Source organism: Lepus europaeus, chromosome 20 (genome assembly GCF_033115175.1).
Source record: "Lepus europaeus isolate LE1 chromosome 20, mLepTim1.pri, whole genome shotgun sequence".
NCBI classification, from domain to species: Eukaryota; Metazoa; Chordata; class Mammalia; order Lagomorpha; family Leporidae; genus Lepus; species Lepus europaeus.
Window position 1 is genome coordinate 69,242,403 of NC_084846.1, and position 19,624 is coordinate 69,262,026.

Genomic DNA, 19,624 nt, shown 5'->3' on the forward strand with positions numbered 1-19,624 from the left:
AGAGGAGCCTTGGGGTGTAGGCCTATGTTAGGTTGGATTTCCTTGGAAGAGGTGGAGGGAAGAGAAGAAAACCTGGCAGGGAAATAATGAAAGACACAGGGAACGTGTTGTTGGAAGGGGTAAGAGAGGAGCAGCAGGGAAAAAGTAGGGAAGGCAACAAAGGAATGTCCCTTTTCTGCTCCTTAATCGTCTGGTCTTTTTTATCATGAAGGGGCAGGTATGTGGCACAGGTGTTAACTGCATTCCATATCAGAATGTCTGGGTGTGAGCCCCAGCTCCTTTCCTGATGTCACCTTCCTGCTAATGCAGACCCCGGGAGGCAGCATGTGATGAAGGTTCAAAATGTTTTTGAGTTCCCAGCTCCAGATTTTTGCTGGCCTAGCCCCAACTGTTGGCACTTGGGAGATCATTCTGTTTCTCCTCCATTCTGCTTTTCAAATAAAATAAATTTTCAAATACAAAAAGTCCATGAAAGATGGAATTTGATGAATGACTGGTTTCTCACGAGAAACCATGGTGCCTGAGGATTATGGAATGACATGAGAAAGAACTGAAGGAAAGTACCACCCAGATCCTTCAAAAATGAAGGTAAAATACAGATTTTTTTTCAGATTAAAAAGCAACAGTATTTTCAGAGGATTTGTCATAGCAGATTAGCACTATGAGAAATGCTAAGGGGGTGATGCCAGTTGTAAGCCCATCCTGGAAGAAATATGAAGAGAAATGAAAATGGTACATTTCTGGGTATGTGCCAAAACTGCTCTTCATTTGCTTACAAAACGGGTAATTACTTTAAGCAGAAGTTACAGCATTACCTTGTGGGAAAGGATAGGGGGTAGGAAATGACCTGTAAGGCTCTGGTTTCTGCATTGTACATGAAGTGGTTCCTTACTTAGAGCAAGTAGATTGTGAGGAGCTCTCTCTGTTATGTCCTCCAGAACAGCCACTAAAATGTTGGCAGAAGATCCCACTAAATGCTCAACACGAAAATTGAAATGCAGTTCTGAAACATGTTAAAAAAAAAAATGTGAATAAAGGGAGAGGCAAGAAAGGAACAAGAGGGAAAGGATGATTGGGACACAGGTTCGCTGGTAGCATCAAAGCCAGAAGGCCAGATGCCCAGATGAGACTATTAGAAGGAACTGGCAGCATTCAGACAGGAAGACCCTGCTGTCTTCTATGCAGGAGTCAGGCTGCAGACGGTACAGTCTGTGGCGAAAAGAGGAGGCATTGGGCTTTTGGTTTCTGTCTTTAATGTGCACATACAGGTTTGGATCAGAGATTTCTTACTGCTTTACCTGAGGGGACAACACAGTGCAAGCAGTCTGTCGTGCAGACAGGGATGAAGAAAAAAATGCATTTTCTGTGGTTCTTGTGAAGGGGAAAGAAGCCCAGGACTCCCCTTCTGCTTCTGAGAGTCTCACTGGAAACACCTTGCTCCAACCCAAAGCACAGAAATCTGTGTGGGCAAGATAAACCCTTTCCCTTCAGTGCTGCAAGTCATGTGAACATGTACCTCAGGCTAAAGGAGCCCCTCAATATATTGCGGGTAAATTCCTCAGATTAACTTTAGTTCAGAATCCCAAGTTTCCGTAATAGTTGCCCTGAAAACCCTCATTGTGTGGAAACATAAAAGCATTTTCTCTACAGTTCCACAGAGGGAGGTTTCATTATGAAAATGAGTCAGTTTGTCAGAAAGATGTAAGAATCATAAATTTTTGCCTAATAATAGAACCTCAAAGTACAGGAAAGCAAAACCAAAGACTATTAAAGGGAGAAATAAACAATTCACAGCTATATTCGAATTTTAATCTCCCTCAGCAGTTCATATAGCAGTTTTACACTGTTGGCTATGCATTTAAAAACATTGGAAAAGACTACTAGCAGTTAGAATTCCTTTCTCCTTTGCTCCTAGAAGCCTTGGGACTTTTAAAAAAATTTGAAAACGTTTTCATATGCATTCACTGCAAAATGGAACATTTTTGCACATTTTTCTTCTTGTATGAGAGTGCGTTAATGATTTTGGGTCTATTTCTGTATTATGTTCTTTAGGTTTGTAGTGTCTTATGCAAATAAATCCCCTTTGTCATTATTATTTTTTTTACTATTTGAGAGGCAGACAGACATGAAAGAGAGCTCCCATCCACTGTTTTTTCTTTTTGCAGTATTAATATATTTTATTTTAAATTATAAAATATTGACTAAAATGTCTTCTCAAGCTGATTACATGAACATTTTTATATTCTTAGAAAATGATTTTTTACAATTAAAATCATATTTTAACAAAAATTATTTAAAAGATGGGCTTCAGGAAACTAACATAGAAATATGGAGTTTGTGTGACAATAGGAATATTGGAATTATATCACATACACTGATAAATTATGCTACTATTGCAGACAACACAATTATATAACTACTTCCCAAAACACAAGTATCATGAAATTTTTGCTTGATTCTACAGATGTTTGGATTTTTGCCATCATTTGTTATAATGAGGAAACTGTTTTTTTCAAGAGTTTTTCCTTTTAATGCATTTCACATGCAAAATGTTCTTTTATTCCCACCCTCAAATTAGTTTCCTAACCAATTATTTTTTATCACAAAATAATTTAATAGTTTAGAAATTTTTCCATGACTAGAATGTGAAGAACATGTCAGTTTTTATCATGAACATAATTGGTGCACATGTTCCAGTCAGTATTTCTTTTTTTTTTTTTTTCGGTACCATACTATTTATTCATTTATTTTGCAAGCATTTCTTTAATGGCAAGCCCTGTTGGTTGTTGAGGAGATAAAGTGGATACACCATGGTCTTTCCCTTTCCTGAGTGCAAAGTCTGATGGAGAGCTGGGAAGACAGTGTAGCCTAGTGATTAAAATACATGCTTTGGGATCACACAGCCTGGCTTCTCTGTAAACTGCTTAGCACAGTAACTAACACATATGATGGTGCTTCACAAAGTTGGTGGGGAGGCTGGTGCTGCTGCTGGGGCTGGGCCAGCAGAAAGGCAGGAACTCTCCAGGTCTCACACATGACTGGCAAGAACTCAGTTACTTGAATCATCACTGCTGCTTTCCTGTGTCTGCATTAGCAGGAGTCTGGAGCCAGGAGCAGAGCTGGGTACTGGAACCCAGATACTCTGATTTGGGATGGTCTTTTTTTTTTTTTTTTTTTTTTTTTTTTTTTAAGATTTATGCATTTATTTGAAGGCACAGTTAGAGATCTTCAGTCCACTGGTTTACTCTCCAAAATGGCTGCAATGGCCAGAGCTGGACCAATCCAAAGCCAGGAGCCAGGAGCTTCTTCCCGTTCTCCCATGCGGGTGCAGGGGCCCAAGTACTTGGGTCATCAGCTGCTGCACATTAGTAGAGAGCTAGATCAGAAGTGGAGCAGCTAGGATTTGAACCCATGCCCATATGGGATGCCAGCATCACAGGGGCAGCTTAACTCACTGTACCACAATGCCAGCCCCTTAACTTGTGTCTTAACCACTAGACTCTCCTGACCTGGGATCCTGTTTATGAAATATAGTTCATGCAGGCATTGTCTCATTATAAAACTAACCATATAAAAGCCAAGAAGACTCTACCTAAAGAAGTACTGAGAGGGGCCAGGTGAAATAACTTCTATTAGGTTTGTACAGCTTACGCTGTCAGTTAAAGTGTGTATTGCAAGGTTGTTCTCTTGTGCAATTTAAAGTTGTATCTTTTGGTTCTTAGATCATTCATAATTTCATGCGGCAGATCCAAACCAAAATCAAAGATCTTCTGCAGCAAATGGAAGAAGGGTTGAAAACAGCTGATCCCCATGACTGCTCAGCATATACCGGCTGGACAGGTAAGTATGTGGGGAACCAGTAACTGAAATGTTTCACTCGTGTAATAAGAGTTAAAGCTTTCTTTTCTCTTAAAATGGTAGTTTTATCTCCTTTAGCTGAAACCTTTATCTGTGTCTTCACTGACGGGATGCTTTGAAAATTTATTTCTAATTAAATGCTTTCCACCAAAGTTCACATTTTAATATGTAGTGTGTCATATTTTTATAGTGCTGTTGATTTAACCTAACATGAAAATGTGTAAAGAAGCAGACTTGTCCAAGTGTCAGTTATTTGCTTTGTAGTTGTGTGTGTGTGTGTGTGTGTGGTTTTTTTGGTGACAAGACTGGTTGAGTTGTTCTTTGGTCTGTTATGTGGACTGTTACCCTACTGCTTGTACTCGTTTGACTCATTTGTACACACATAAGGGGACATTATTTTTGTTCTGATTACAGTTAAGCAAGCCACCAATAATACACTTCACTTGAAAAACTAGTTTCAGAATTAACCTGCCTATGACAGTCTTTTTTATTAATTAATTAATTAATTTATTTGAAGGCAGAGTTATAGAGAGAAGGGAGAGAGAGAGGGTTTTCCATTCCCTGGTTCAGTCCCCAGATGGCTGCAATGAACAGGGCTGGGCCAGGCCAAAGGCAAGAGCCAGGAATTTCTTCCAAGTTTGCCACATGAGTAGCAGGGGCCCCCTCCGCTGCTTTCCCAGAAACATTAGCAGGGAGCTGGATCAGAAGTGGAGCATTGCAGGCGACAGCTTAACCTGCTACACCACAACACTAGCCCTGGGTTTTTTTTGTTGTTGTTGTTTTTCATTTAAAGAAATTCCTTTTATTTATTTAATTTTTTTTATGTTGCCCCTTCAGAAACAGGATTTTTATATAAGATATTTTTTCATGTAATTAGGGAACAGTGCCCTGAAAGTAAGAAGGAAATGTAGTAATTGTTTTCTTCTGGGGTGGGGAATTATTCTAGGCATAGCCCTTTTGTACCTGCAGTTGTACAGGGTCACATGTGACCAGACCTACCTGCTCCGGTCCCTGGATTATGTGAAGAGAACCCTTCGGAATCTGAATGGTCGCAGGGTCACTTTCCTCTGTGGAGATGCTGGGCCCCTTGCTGTAGGAGCTGTAATTTATCATCGACTCAGAAGTGATTGTGAGTCCCGGGAATGCATCACAAAGTGAGTTTTTAAAACTACGTTTTCTCCAAATTCTCGGTTTTTGCTGTAGAAAGGTAGTCAAAACTAAAATTTTTAGTTCATGAGCTGTTAAAAAATAGGCCTCTTCAAGAAGTGAAGAGGTGTATATGTTATCCTTGATTGTAACAGTGGGATTGTATGTTGTCTATGTGCCCAAGCTTGGATGTGTCTTAATTTCTGGGGAATAAATGTATGTCTTTGAGTGGCTCTAATCATTTTTCCTAAGCAATTCTTGGCTGGCTTAGTGCATGAAAATTAGCTTCCATGTCTTAGTTAATCCACTATAGTAACTAAATTAATCTGAGGTTTAACATTGACATACATGGTTAGATATACTAATGCTGGAAAGTTAGGGAGTATGAGCTTTATTACACTCATTTGCTTCTACTGTTGCTAAAGAGGCAAAAATCAGGACTCACTTCTGGGTCTGCTGTAGCACCTGATTAAAGCTGGTCAGTTGATACTTGTTCAAGCACAAGATGACTCAACTAATTCCCAAGCACTGGATTTTTTGGTTTTTATAATTTTTTAAAGATTTATTTGAAAGAGTTAGGGAGGGAGAGGGAAGCGAAGAGAGAGGTCTTCCATCTGCTGGTTCACTTTCCAGATGGCCACAACTGCTAGCACTTGGCCAGGCTGAAGCCAGAGCCAAAAATTTCCTCTAGTCTCTCACATCAGTGGCAGGTGCCCAAGTATTTGGGCAATCTTTTCTTTCCCAGGCCATTAGTAGGGAGCTAGATCGGAAGTAGAGCAGCCAGAACACAATCTGGTGCCCATGTGGGATGCTGGCATCGCAGGTGGGGGCTTTACACTGGCCCAATGGAGTTTTTTTAGATTAAATCACTTGCTTCTAATTCTGGATTTCACAATAAAGTATCTTATATTACATGGATTAGAAAAATACAAAGTAGAAATTCTGAGCAGGAAGTTGTGCTTTATTTTGGTATTTGGGAAAAGAATTAGTAAAGTGGAAGTTTTTGGGAGTTTGAATTTTTTTAATCATAGTTTCAAGTTTAAAGATAAATAACAGGTAATTCCTAAAATGTCAGAGTGACTCACTTCCCTGGGAAAATGAGATTTTTCTGTTGATTAGACTTCTGCAGCTCCACAGAACTGTTGTCTGCCAGGACTCAGACCTTCCGGATGAGCTGCTCTATGGGCGGGCAGGTTACCTGTACGCCTTGCTGTACCTGAACACGGAGATTGGTCCAGGCACTGTGTGTGAGTCAGCTATTAAAGAGGTACGGTGGGTGTTCTCTGCCATTCAAACCATTTATGCCAAGAGCTGGACTCTGCTTCTAGGTGGGACTGATTTTCAAAGTATCTAATTACAATTTTTTAAATAGCCCCATTTTTCTTTCTAGTAACATTTAAAAAAATATGTTCTTCATCCTTTATTCAGCTGTTTTTCCTGGAACCAAGCAATAGCAACTTGAGAACGTTAGAATGCTTGTTTCTTTCTTTCATGGGATGTCCTTCTGTATTGTCCCAGGAATGCACTCTCACCCTCGTGCCAAAGCTAGCTGAGTGCCCCTATCTCCTAGAAGGGGGAAGGGAGTAGAGAGTGAACAGCTTCCTTGTTAAGGGACCCATCCTGGTTGCCCCTCACTCTGCTCACAGCCCTTTGCCAGCACTCACCCACTAACTGCATTCTGCCTTCTGAGCTGGGAATGTGGTGTCCTGCTGGAACACTCAGTCTGCTACTGGGATGGTGAGAGGAGTGTGTGCCAGAATACACGCATGGCATGTGGTCACAGCAGATGTGATATTCTCTAGTCCACCTAGAATCCTCATGCCACAGTAGACCCTCACTTTCTTCGCCTTGCTACAGTGAAGCCAGGTCTTCCAGCTTTCCTGGACTCTGACACTGTTTTCTGATTTCTGTCTGCCTGCATTTATTTGTGAATAATTTACAGCTGCTAATTGCTGAAAGATGAACTAATCTCTCTCCTCTATGCTCTTTCTCTAGATCTGTCTCTATATTTGGGAATGCTGTTAGTGTTAATTAAACTGGAGCAGAGTGCAGGTAATGTTTTAGATTGATGCTGTCTCATTGTCTCTGTAGGTAGTTGATGCTATCATCGAGTCAGGTAAGGCTTTGTCAAGGGAAGAAAGAAAAGCTGAGCGCTGTCCCCTGTTGTATCAGTGGCACAGGAAGCAGTACCTTGGAGCAGCCCATGGCATGGCTGGAATCTACTACATGTTGATGCAGGTTAGTGGGAAGATCATGAGATCCTAGTATGAGGACACTTTTGTGGAAACTTTGTGGAAAATGGAATTAAAAGGTAGGTTTAGAGTGGGCATTTGGCCCCACAGTTAAGATGCTTGAATCCCACATCAGAGTGCCTGTATTTCATTCTTGGCTTTAGCTCCTGACTCCAGCTTCCTGCTAATGCGCAGACTGGGAGGTGACAGGTGATGACTCCAATACTTGGGTCCCTACCATGCATATGAGTGACATAGATGGAGTTCCTAGCACCCAGCTGCTATCAGCCAGTGGTCAGTATGTGCATTTGGAAAGTGAACCAGCAGATGGGAACACTCTTGTCTGTCTGTCTCTCTCTTTCTACCTCTCAAATAAATAAATGAATTTTTTAAAGGTAATTATTCTGATACAAAAATTTTGAAATCCATGTATAGTTTTTTTTGGTAATATACATTTTGCATAAACTTTGTGAAAACACCTCATGTAGTAACCACCTAATAATATATTAGATCAAATATGAAAAATGGAAATGAAACAGTGCAAACCAGGCAGGCTGAATTGAAATAAGAACTCGACTTTGAATCATGGACATGTAGACTCTGAGTTCCTGAGAGAACAGCCTTTATACAGTTTTTTGTCAGCTCAACTGTCTGCCACCAACACTTGTTTGTCCTTGTCTTCCTACTGATTGAAGCGGGAGCTGTTCTAATGGGGACCTTCAGGGAGCACAGAGAAGCCAGAGGGTGGCAGAGGTTGTGTCACAGGATGCCCCAACTTGCTGGTTTCTAGTGAGGCTATTGCTAGGATTGGGATCTTGTCTCAGGCATCCCTGACACCTGTTACATTAAGTACTGATGACTCTGTCAGGCACTCAGAGGCCCCATGCCAAATACTGCTACATGGCATGGGGTTGCCTTCCCTGCAGTATCTACAACCTCTTTCCTTTTTGCCTTTTTTCAGTATTGGTATTTTGTAAAACCACAAAGCTAGAAAGTCAAAGAACGTGGTTTAGAGTTCAGATAGCTGCAGCAGTCAGCCTTGTATCAGCACCCAAAGTGACTGAGAGAAACTCGGGAGGCTCAGGTTGTGGTGGCATGAGTGCAGAAAGTGGCTGGGCCTGACAGCCAGCCTTCTCAGGAGAACCTCCCCTTGAGGCAGCTCCCACTGCTTTTGGGCGGGCCAGCCTCCCAAAAGCCATAATTAAATCAAATGTCCACCCTCGGGCCAGTGCTGTGGGGTAGCCAATAGAGCCACCACCTGCAGTGCTGGCATCCCATATGGGCACTGGTTCAAGTCCTGGCTGCTCCACTTCCGATCCAGCTCTCTGCTATGGCCTGGGAGAGCAGCGAAAGATGGCCCAAGTAATTGGGCCCCTGTACCCGCGTAGGAAGACCCGGAGGAAGCTCCTAGCTTCAGATCGGTGCAACTCCAGCTGTTGCGGCCAATTGGAGGGTGAATTAGCATATGGAAGACCTTTCTCTCTCTGCCTCTGTGTGTGTGTGTGTGTGTAACTCTGACTTTCAAATAGATAAATAAATCTTTAAAAAAAAGAAAAAGTCTACCCTCTTAGTGCTATATAATCAGTTTATGACCTTAGGATTCAAATGCATCAGTTTGGGGGCAAAATCCTGTTCAAACCATGTCAATGTTTCTGATTGAAAAGGCCATGTTTTCTTTTAAAAAAATTTTACATTAAACCTCCCCTCTCCTTTTTTTTTTTTTTTTTTTAATTTTTTTTTTTTAACCTACTACATTGTGCCATTATTCAGTGAAGAGAAATAGGGAAATCACAGCTGCCCAGGACTGATACTCCCTGTTCTGGTGTCAGGTTTTCTGTCACTGTTGCAGAAAGTGAGGTCTGTTTTGTTCTTGCATACAAACTGCAGGGGTACATTTGTTTCCAAAATAACCAGAATTCCATGTCTCATTTAAAAATGGTACAGTCATTCTTAGCAATGAGTAGATTCTGTGTGTCAGCGTTCTCCAGAGAAACAAGACCACTACAGGAGATAGATACACACATACATGTATTAATATCTGTGTGTGGGTACTAGTGCTGTGGCGTAGCCAGTAAAGCCATCATCTGCAGTGTTTGCGTCCCATATGGCTGCTCCACTTCTGATCCAGCTCTGTGCTATGGAGAGCAGTAGAAGATGGCCCAAGTGCTTGGGCCCCTGCCACCTGCATAGGAGACCCAGAAGAAGTTCCTGACTGCAAACCAGCCCAGCTCTGGCTGTTGCAGCTGTTTTGGGGGGTGAACCAGAGGTGGAAGATCTCTCTCTTTCTCTGCCTCTGCCTGTGTTTCTCTGCCTTTCATATTTCATAAATCTTAAAAAACAAACACACAAGACATCCGTGTGTGCATGCATGTGCATGTGTGTTGTCAAAATGTTTATAGAAATGTGTCTTAAGAAAAAAACTAAACATAGAATTCAGTTTTGCTCCCACCAAAGAAGACTTCTCTTTTCATTGAATTTTCCACAGACTTTTAAGTCCCCTCCTGTATATGCACATGTGTTGTACAAACACACACACAAAGGAGACTTATTATAGGAATAGGCTCATGCAATATGCATGTCAACAAGTCCCATCACGTGCCATCCACACTTGGAGACACAGGAAAGCTGGAATCGCCCATCTCATCTAAGTCCAAAGACCTGAGAATGTGGGGAGCCCATGGTGTAGTTCCCAGCCCCAGGACAGAATAGGGATGTCCCAGCTCAGTCCCAGTCCTACGGCAGGAGGACATGGATGTCCCAGCTCAAGCTGGCAGCAGAGAGGAACAAACTCTTCCTTTCTCTGCCTTCTGTGGGGCATGAACATCTTCCAGGAGCAAGTTCACCTCTCAGGATATCACCCAGCACCTAGGGATGACTGTCTCTCTGTTTAACTCCTGCTAGAGGAACTGAACTGGCTCTTAGGATTCAGAAAGTCAGGCTTAGAGGGGACTTGGAGGAGCTTCAACAAATGGCAGCCTGTGGTGAGACTACCCTCTTGCCATAGCCAGCCATGCTCAGCACCTCTGACAGTGGGAGGGGAGGTGGAACCGGAGCCTGGAAGGCTGAATGGTGCTTCAGAGATTACTGTCATACAGATGATATGAGGGCATTTGAAAAGGCTCAAGGGAAATGGAATTTAAAGGTAATTTTGTTTTCATGCAGAAAAAATTGATATCTATGCATAGCTTTTCATAATATGCATTGACCATAAACTTTATTTATTTAATTTATTTCTTTTAAGATTTATGTATTTATTTGAAGTGCAGAGTTAGAAGGAGAAACAGAGATCTTCATCTGCTGGTTCACCCCCCAAATGGCCACAGCAGCGGGGGCTAGGCTAGGCCGAAGTCAGCCTAGTTACGCAGGATCCCACATGAGCACCAGTTTGTGTCCCAGATGCTCCACTTCAGTTTGGCTCCCTGCTAATGGCCTGGGAAAGCAGAAGGTGCTTGGGCCCCTGCATCTGCATGGGAGATCCAGATGAATCTCCTGGCTTTACCTAGCCCAGTCCTGGCCATTGCAGCCATTTAGGGAGTAAATTAGCAGATAGAAGATAGATATCTCTGTTTCTGTCTCTGTCTCTCCAACTCTGCCTTTCAAAATTAGTAAGTAAATATTTTTTTTTAATGATGTTTTTATTTTATCCAGGAAAGCACCTGGATTTTCTTTGGCTTTAATAGGATACTATAAATTTTTTTTAAAGATTTATTTATTCATTTGAATGGAGGAGTTACAGAGAGTCAGAGAGAAAAAGAGAGGTCTTCCATCTGCTGGTTCACTCCCTAGATGGCTGCAATGGACAGAGCTGTGCTGATCCAAAGCCAAGAGCCAGGAGCTTCTTCCACGTCTCTCACACGGGTGCAGGGGCCCAAGGACTTAGGCCATCTGCTGCTGCTTTTCCAGGCCATAGCAGAGAGCTGGATTGGAAGTGGAGCAGCCGGGACTCGAACCAGCATCCATATGGGATGCTGGCACTGCAGGCAGCAACTTTACCCATTATGCCACAGCACTGGCTCCAAGAATACTATACATTTTAAAGCCGTATCTCAGCTTGGGTAATAAGTGTAGTTTATGGGCATTTGCCACCCAAATGAAGACTGACTCAAGCCTGAGCTTTGCAGTAATGCAGATTTGTCTGGGCTGCCTGCCATGTGCTGAGACATGTAATTCTTTTACCTTGCCATTTAATTGTCACCACTGTTTTTCATGGAACCTGTGCAGTGGATTGAGACTGAATATTTTTGTGTTAAATGCCTCAAAATTATCTCAATTGTGTTTTTAGTCTTAATCGCAATAGTAAAATGTTAGCACAAAGTTGGTAATGCATTCTATTAGGCAGCATTTAATGAGCACTTGTTAGTAGCTGTTATTGCACACAGGTGATTGGGTGAAGGTGTGAATGTGCAGTGCTGGAGTGCCTTTTACACAGATGTAAACACGGGTTAGGTAATATCCCTGGGATGACAAAGCCAGCCATTAGATGTGGGAGAAGTGGGGTATGTGGCTTTTCAGGAGATGAGACATATGAGAGGAAACCAAAGAGTAGTACTTATACCAGGTGGAACCATCGTTCATTCAGATCCAGTTTTGTCACCTTCCCTGATCTCTGCTCCTGCACTGCAGGGCAGTGGTCCTGATTTGTCAGAAGCTGTGTGTTCAATGTGTTACATCACTGATTCATTTTAGGAGATGTCAAAAAGAGTTGAAACCAGACATTTGAAACCAGATATTTGAAGTGATTCTCATTTTATTTGTGCTTGGTTCCAGGTAATTGATGCTTTATTTTATTAGTTGTGGCATAATAGTTTTAAAAAAACAAGCTTCAGAAAAAACAAGTGTTTCATTTTTGTTTACAGCCAGCAGCAAAGGTGGACCAAGAAACCTTAATGGAAATGGTGAAGCCTAGTATTGATTATGTGCGCCACAAAAAATTCCGATCAGGGAACTACCCATCGTCCCTGAGCAATGAGACAGATCGGCTGGTGCACTGGTGCCATGGAGCCCCAGGAGTCGTGCACATGCTGATGCAGGCATACAAGGTCAGTCCTTCAGCTTTTCTCAGACCTAGTTTCCATTGCCAGGTTTTCAGTTTGACTTTGGTGAGATCATCTGATTGTACGTTAAAAGTCTTTTAGAATTAATTTTTAACAAAATACGTAGAAAGTTTCTTTATTTCACTGTTCACCACCACCACAGTTAGTGCTATAGGTGTGTGTGTGTAAATGTGTTTAACAAGCTTATGTTCAGGTGTAAGAAAGCCCTGGTGATGGATGGATGGTGATGCTTCTCCTAGCGAGTGAAGATAATATCCAGTGGACACTGTTATCCAGGTGGTTTATGTTCACATCATCATTTCCTTGCTTGAATAAGCCTTTATTGCTGGATTATTCTGAGGACCTTTTAAATTTGAGTTTTAGAATTACTCTGAAATTAGGGTTGGAGTATACTCACAGTTTTAAATGTCTAGGGTATTACAGGAAAACAATGCCTTCACTTACCAATTCTGGTAGGTTCTAGGTGTATTTGAGTGCAGTGTTAAGAATGCTGTTGGTTTCTTTTCTGAACCAATATTTATATGTAAGTAAAAACAGAATGCTTCTGGGGCAGTTTTATTTTCCATTTAATGTGTCTTTATGTGTAATGGGTGATGCTGGGTGAAAGTACACAACACACCTACAGTCATTGCTGTGTTCAGCCCAGGATTTTAGCAATCCATTTTAGAGAAATTTATGGAATTAATAGAGCAGAATTCCCTTTTCTTTCATGAAAATAACAAAAGGACGGAACCTGAATCAGTTTTATTTTCCCATTATGACTAACTACAATAAATTATTTAGAAAAATTGTAGAAAATAATGTCTCCTGACTTAGACCCCAGAATTGTTTAGTCCTCAGCAGATATCAGTAATACTTAAATAATATAAAAGATATGAGCCTTCAAGAAAATAAGTTATGATATTTGGCAAGAGAAATGAAATGAACTACTTTTAACCAGAAGAATTTAATTTTTAACTCGAGACACAATTCTCCCATTCCTAGGGTGTTAGAGCAATCCTTGTATCATCATTACCAGTGTCCAACAAGCAGTAAGGTGACAACAGAGACCCCTGGATCTTCCACAGAGAGGAGCAGCTGCTAGGAATGGGAACCTTTATTGGCCAGACTCCATTTTACACTAAAGAGGCTCAGCTTGTTGCAGCTGAGGTGCTCCTGGCCTGACCATCTCGGCTGTTGGGGGTACTTTCCAACTGCCTTCCACACCTGTGCCATGACTTCCTGGGGGCCCTTTCCTCCTGGGCGGTTTCATTCCAGCTGACTCTGCTAATAGAGCCCCTGCTCTTTCCACCACCGCTGAGTATGTGGGGAGTGGAGCCTGCATCACAGTGCCCTTCTACCCATGGGCCTTCCATGGCCTGGGCCAGCTGCAGAACACCCTCTGGACACCTCTCCCTGCCCTGCTGATTACAAAATGGAAGTGTCATGTGGAAAGCACAGAGCAGAGGAGGTCAAGATCCCATATATAGTCACTCAAACTTAGTTTTGTTCTCTGCATTAACATGAGGTAAGAGAGGAATGTCACAGCCTTCCAGGGCAGGAAGGCAGCAGTGGTGATTTAAGAAAGCGCATAAAATATAGGTTTATAGACTGGTAATGTGTCTTCATAGTGTGAATTTCAGAAAATAGGTTTAGACTAAGCCTTCCTGCCTTCTGCACAGCTGTCACTGAATGGACAATGGCATTTGCATTTGACCAAGGCAGGGGCAGGGGCAGCCCTGGGGAACCTTTAGGCTGTATTTTCTTTCCAGTCACCGTGGCTTAAGTTAGGAGGGCCTGTGTTCATTGATGCTGTCTCTTAAAACTAGGAAGGAAGTGTTTTAAGTTTTGTGTGATTGGTTTCCCATGCTGGCATATAAAGTCCAGTTCTTCAGCTGTGATTATGATGGCATAGTTTTCGAGTATTTGAAAAAAAAATGGATGTGTTTCACAAATAAAACAGTTGACTCTAGACTCATAAAATGTTCTTTCCGTCCATATAGATGCTAATCCTGTTTTGATATTTAACTAGGAAACATGCTTCTGTAAATGAAAGTGTACTTTAGATGGTCTTGTTCTGTGTTTCCTTGGGGATTTTGTTAATTGTGAGTGATTTTCTACCAAATTACATTTTCAGACCCCATAGGTGGAAGCAGTTTTGATGAAAACCTGCAGTCAGCTCTTGATTATCTGACAGTAAATAACAGGTAATGGTAGCAAATTCTACCTTCTCATCTCACATTCTGAACTCTAGAGCCTTGGCAATTTTTGTGGGTTCAGGTACTGTATGTATACAAATGCCCACACTGCTTAAAGGAGATTGTTTGCAGAGGTCAACATGATGCCTGAGAAAACCACACGCAGGTCTCACCACAGTGATACTTGGCAGTTCATGGATTCTGTACCAGATGGGCGAATAGCAGCCTGCCCTTCAGGTCCCTTTCTCTTCACTCTGAAGACTGCCCTAGGAGTGCTCCCTCTCAGGGAGGAGCAGCAGCCAGTGCTTAAGTCAGAATGTTTTCATGGAAACGATGCTCCAATTTTGCATATAAGTGATTTGAAACATTGGGATGTCTTTCTCTGGGTGTGCATCAGAATTACTTAAAGAGGTCTTTGCAAACTTTATTTCCATCTTTCTCAAGATTTTGTAATGTCCTAATTTTAAGCTTCACTTATATAAGTATACCACAGTTTATCAGTTTCCATTATGAGTAAGTTGCTAAAACATTCTTGTCTAGGTCTTTCTGTGAACATATGTTCTCGTTTTTTGGGGGTTAATACTTAGAAATTGCTGCTCATGTATTTTTAAATTATCCTTAAGATTTTCTTTTTACCCATGGGTTAAGTGTGTTGTGTATTTTCCAAGTGTTTGAGTTTTCTAGATATTTTTATAGATTGCTGCTTTTTAGTCCATTGTTGTCAGAGAACAAGCCCTGTGTGATTTGAGTCATTGTGTGTTCCAGCCTTGTGTGTCAGGGTGAGTGTGCCAAGTGCACCTCTGTGTTCTGTGAATGTGTCAAGTAGGGTGGTTGGAGGAGTTGCTCTCATGCTGTTTGACAGGCTCAGCACTCTCTGGGACTGTGGTGTGCACAGTTCCTGCTGAGAGGATCCAAGTCAGTGTTGGGCAGAGTGGTCTTGGCCCTGTTCCCAAGTTTTGTTGACAGAATCATGCTGGATGGCTTGTAGTCTGCTGACCCCCACTCTCTGACCTTCTACATTTGGTCTCCTGTTATAATCTCCCATGTGTTAGTGTGGCTTTATTTATTTCTTCTCTTCGATTTTATTGGCTTTTGGTTCGTGCACTTTGAGGCTCTGTTACCAGGCATTTTTTTTTTTAATTTCATAAATGTGAATTTACAAAGTGCAACTTTTGTATTGTTGTGGCTTCCCCCCCCCCCAACCTCCCTCCCGTGGCCCTCCTCTCTCCCTCACCCTCTCCCATCCCACCCTTTATCGAGTTTCATTTTCAATTACCTTCATATACTGAAGATCAACTTAGTATATACTAAGCAAGGATTTCAACAGGCTGCACTCACACAACCGCACAAGGTATAGGGTACTGTTCGACTAGTAGTGTTTTTACGTTTCATAGTAAAACACATTAAGGACAGAGATCCTACATGGGGAGCATGTACCCAGTGACTCCCGTTGTTGATTTAACAATTGACACTCTTATTTATGACATCAGCAATCACCCGAGACTCTTGCTATGAGCTGTCTAGGCTATGGAAGCCCCTTGAGTTCACCGACTCTGAACTTGTTTAGTCAAGGCCGTATCACAGTGAAGGTTCCTTCCTCCCTTCAGAGAAAGGCGCCTCTCTCTTTGATGGACCAGGCATATTTTTATACCAAGGTACTTCAGAGCATTTTGGGGAATGACTATTATAACAAAACATGGGATTCTAAACATTTTTTGCACCAAAATAAAATCTTTTAATTCAATTTTTCTGTGAACTTTTATGATTATATCTTCCTAATTAATTGGTTCTTTTGTCATTATGAAATGTCTCTTGTCTCAGGGGATAGTCTCAAGATAGTCAAGACAATGTTTTTGTATTGAAGTCTACTTTGGAAACTTTTTCATTTTTCAAAGTAGACTTTAGAATTACTTTTTCACAGGGGCCATTGCAGTACAACGGATCAAGTCACTGCTTATGACACCAGCATCCCTTGTGAGAGAGCTTGTTCAAGTCTCAGCTCTTCCACTTCCAATCCAGCTTCCTGTTGATACACCTGGGAAGGCTGTGGGTGATGGCCGAAGTGCTTGGATCCCTCCCACCCATGTGGGAGACTCAGATAGTTCCTGGTCCTGGGCTTCAGCGTAGCCCTGACCTAGCCATTGAAGCCATTTGAGGAGTGAAACAACAGATGGAAGATCTGTGTCTCTGTCTCCCTCGCTCTCTCTCTGATGCTTTGCATTTCAAATAAACAAATTTAAAAAATAAATTACAGCCAATACAGCATTTTATCATTATGGTTTACATGATGTATCTTTACCCTCTTTTTGCTTTCAACTTTTCTGAGCTTTATACTTAAAATGTATCTCTTCAAAGTGGGGACTTTAGTTTACATACATTTTAGAATTCTCAGCCTTGCCATTGGAACGTTTAAGTTCATGTGTGTTTACTGATATGGTTAGATTTAGCTTTGCCATCATATTTTCATGTGGTTTCTTCAGTTATAACCTGTTCCCCATCCCCTTCATTTTTTCCTTTCCTGCTTTTTCTTAGAGTGGGAGGAGAGATCAGGTGGATATTTTTCAGAATTTGATTTTCATTTCTCTGTTGACTCTGTAGCTCTTTTTTACTGGTTGCTATAGGGCCTGTGTATCCACCCCTGACTTCTCACAAGCTGCTTAGAGCTAACTTTATGCCACCTCACATCAGCTTATGATTGTATTCCTCCCATTTGACTGTAAAATGTGTTACTATAAATATTACCTCCAGTAGCACATTATCATTTCTTCTTTAAATAATCCTGAGTATTTTAAAGAAATAAAGATATATAAGGCACTTTGATATTTACAAATATGTTTCTTATTTTCAGTGCTCGCACCCACCCCCCCGAGATCCCTGCTTCTGTTTGGTATTATTCTGTTCTGTCTGGTACAGTTCTGTCCTGTCCAGTATGATTCTGTTCACTTCTGAACCAGCTTCCTGCTAACGTACCTAGGAGGCAGCAGATGATGGTTGGTATCCTTGGGTCTCAGTCCCCAAGTGAGAGACCCGGGTGGAGTTCCTGGCTTCAGCCTGGCCCAGACCTGGCTGTTTTGGGAAGATCTCTTTATCTGTCTTTCAAGTAAATCAGAACTTTAAAAAAAAAAAAGAAAGGAGTTTTGTTTCTGTCTGGCAGCCCAGCTCCAAGAACATCTGACCTCTGTTACCTCTGCCTGCATAGACACTGAACAGAACCCTTCTCAGATGAGGGCTCAGAGCTGCTCAGTGACCACAGCTCCAGTTCACACATCTGGTTCCTTGTCCAAGCTCACTTATGATAGAATGGAAGGGGTAAAGCAGATGGAAATGACTACCCAGGAAAGGACAGGGAAACAGTAAGTGAAGTGTGAGGAAAAAGAAAACCTAAAAGGCATCTGAGAAGGTGAAAAAAGCCCCTCCCATCTATCATTTGCCTCCATCCAGGCAGTTGTGCTCTGGATGGCAGAAAGTTTTGTATAGCTTCCTTCTGGTAGATTCTGACAGATATTCCAGCCTTGGTAGGGCACGGTGCTCAGGGTCCTATCAGTGTGTGGGTCAGCCCAGGAGATGGGGTCGTCTTGTCCTAGCAACAGGACATCGTGGAATCCTCAGTCCACGGGTTGTCTTCCACCAGAGCAGCTTAGAGCTGCAGCAGGTATGCCCTAGGCAACACTGAATGGTTTATTTGTGAACAAACGTCTTGTCGAAGAGTGTGGCAGGGTTTTCATTGTCCAAAGTGGATTTTAGAATTACTTTTGCACAGGGCAGAGTGCTAATGTAAGACATGACTACTCCACTCCCATCTAGCATCCTGCTAATGTACCTAGGAGGCAGCAGATGTTGGCCTGGATATTGGGTCCCTGCCACCCACGAGGAAGACCAGAACAGAGTTCCTAGTTCCTGGCTTTGGCCTGGCCCATATCTGGATGTTGTGGCCTAAATGGAAGTGAAGCAGCAGGTGAAAGATACCTGTCTCTCCTCGTTCTCTCTAACTCTTGCTTTTCAAATAAATAAACTTTTTTTTAAAAAAGATATATTTATTTATTTGGAAGAAATACAGAGAGAAAGAGAAAGATCTTCCATCCGGTGGTTCACTCTCCAAGTGGCAGCAAGGGCCAGAGCTGGGCCAGGCTGAAGCCAGGAACCAGGAGCTTCTTCTGGGTCTTCCACATGGCTGCAAGGTCCCAAACATTCCTGCTGTTTTTCCCAGCCCGTTAGCAGAGAACTGGATCAGAAGTGGAGCAGCTATGTCTTGAACTGGCGCCCATATGGAATACCAGCATTATAGGCAGCAGCTTTACCTGCTACGCCACAACACCAGCCCCAATATTTTTTTTTTTTTTTTTTTTAAATTACGTCTGCTCTACAATGAGGAAGAAGGTAGGAGGCACATACTGGCCAGTTGCAGTCGTAAGGTGTTGTCTGCTACTGCTACAGGTTTTATTTTTTATCCCCAGTGCCGTTTCCATTTCCCTGGTGTGGTACGATTTTCCACCAGAAAGGGAAAGTACTGTGCTGAGTCTTCTCATTGCCCAGGTCTTTAAGGAGGAGAAGTACTTGAAGGAGGCCATGGACTGCAGTGATGTGATCTGGCAGCGGGGCTTGCTCCGGAAGGGCTATGGGATCTGCCACGGGACTGCCGGAAATGGCTACTGCTTCCTGTCCCTCTACCGCCTTACGCAGGACAAAAAGTACCTCTACCGGGCCTGCAAGGTAAGGGCAGCTTTACCCAGACAACATCTAGACAGCCTAGGACATGGCACAGCCTTCCTTCTGTGAACCTGTTTCTCCCAATTTTGTGGTTTTGAGGTTCCTGCTTTACAGACTTGTCCCTGGCCTCAGGGCCATAGCATCTGTATCTGTAAAGTGGTGATAGCAATGGTAAAAATGATTTCTGAAGAACATGAGTTCTGGGGCCAGACTGCCTGGTTATAGTTAGGGGTACCAGTATAGTCTGTGCCTGGAGTTAAACTATGTGGTTAGGGGAGTGTCTGTACCTGGAGTCAGACTGCCTGGTTAGGGTCAGGGTTACTGTCTACTGGGAGACCCTGCCTTAGTAGGGTTCGGCTTATTGGCTGTACCTGGTGTTGCTTTATGATGTGGATACATTTCTTTTTCAGACCTTGGTTCCCTGTTTTGTAAAAGTGGAATAATAAAACCC

The 19,624-nt window shown here is 42.3% G+C and overlaps 1 protein-coding gene across 2 annotated transcripts in view; it reads left to right on the forward strand.

Annotated features, from left to right (window-relative positions):
• LANCL2 (LanC like glutathione S-transferase 2) overlaps positions 1–19,624 on the forward strand; it is a 34,663-nt gene that overhangs the window by 8,674 nt on the left and 6,365 nt on the right. Inside the window, exons 2-7 of one of the 2 annotated variants that reach the window (XM_062178398.1) lie at positions 3,723–3,840; positions 4,805–5,012; positions 6,124–6,271; positions 7,096–7,242; positions 12,092–12,274; positions 19,000–19,176. In XM_062178398.1, coding sequence (XP_062034382.1) covers positions 3,723–3,840; positions 4,805–5,012; positions 6,124–6,271; positions 7,096–7,242; positions 12,092–12,274; positions 19,000–19,176 — 981 coding nt within the window. The remainder of the gene's footprint in view (positions 1–3,722; positions 3,841–4,804; positions 5,013–6,123; positions 6,272–7,095; positions 7,243–12,091; positions 12,275–18,999; positions 19,177–19,624) is intronic. The other variant, XM_062178399.1, reaches the window with a different exon arrangement.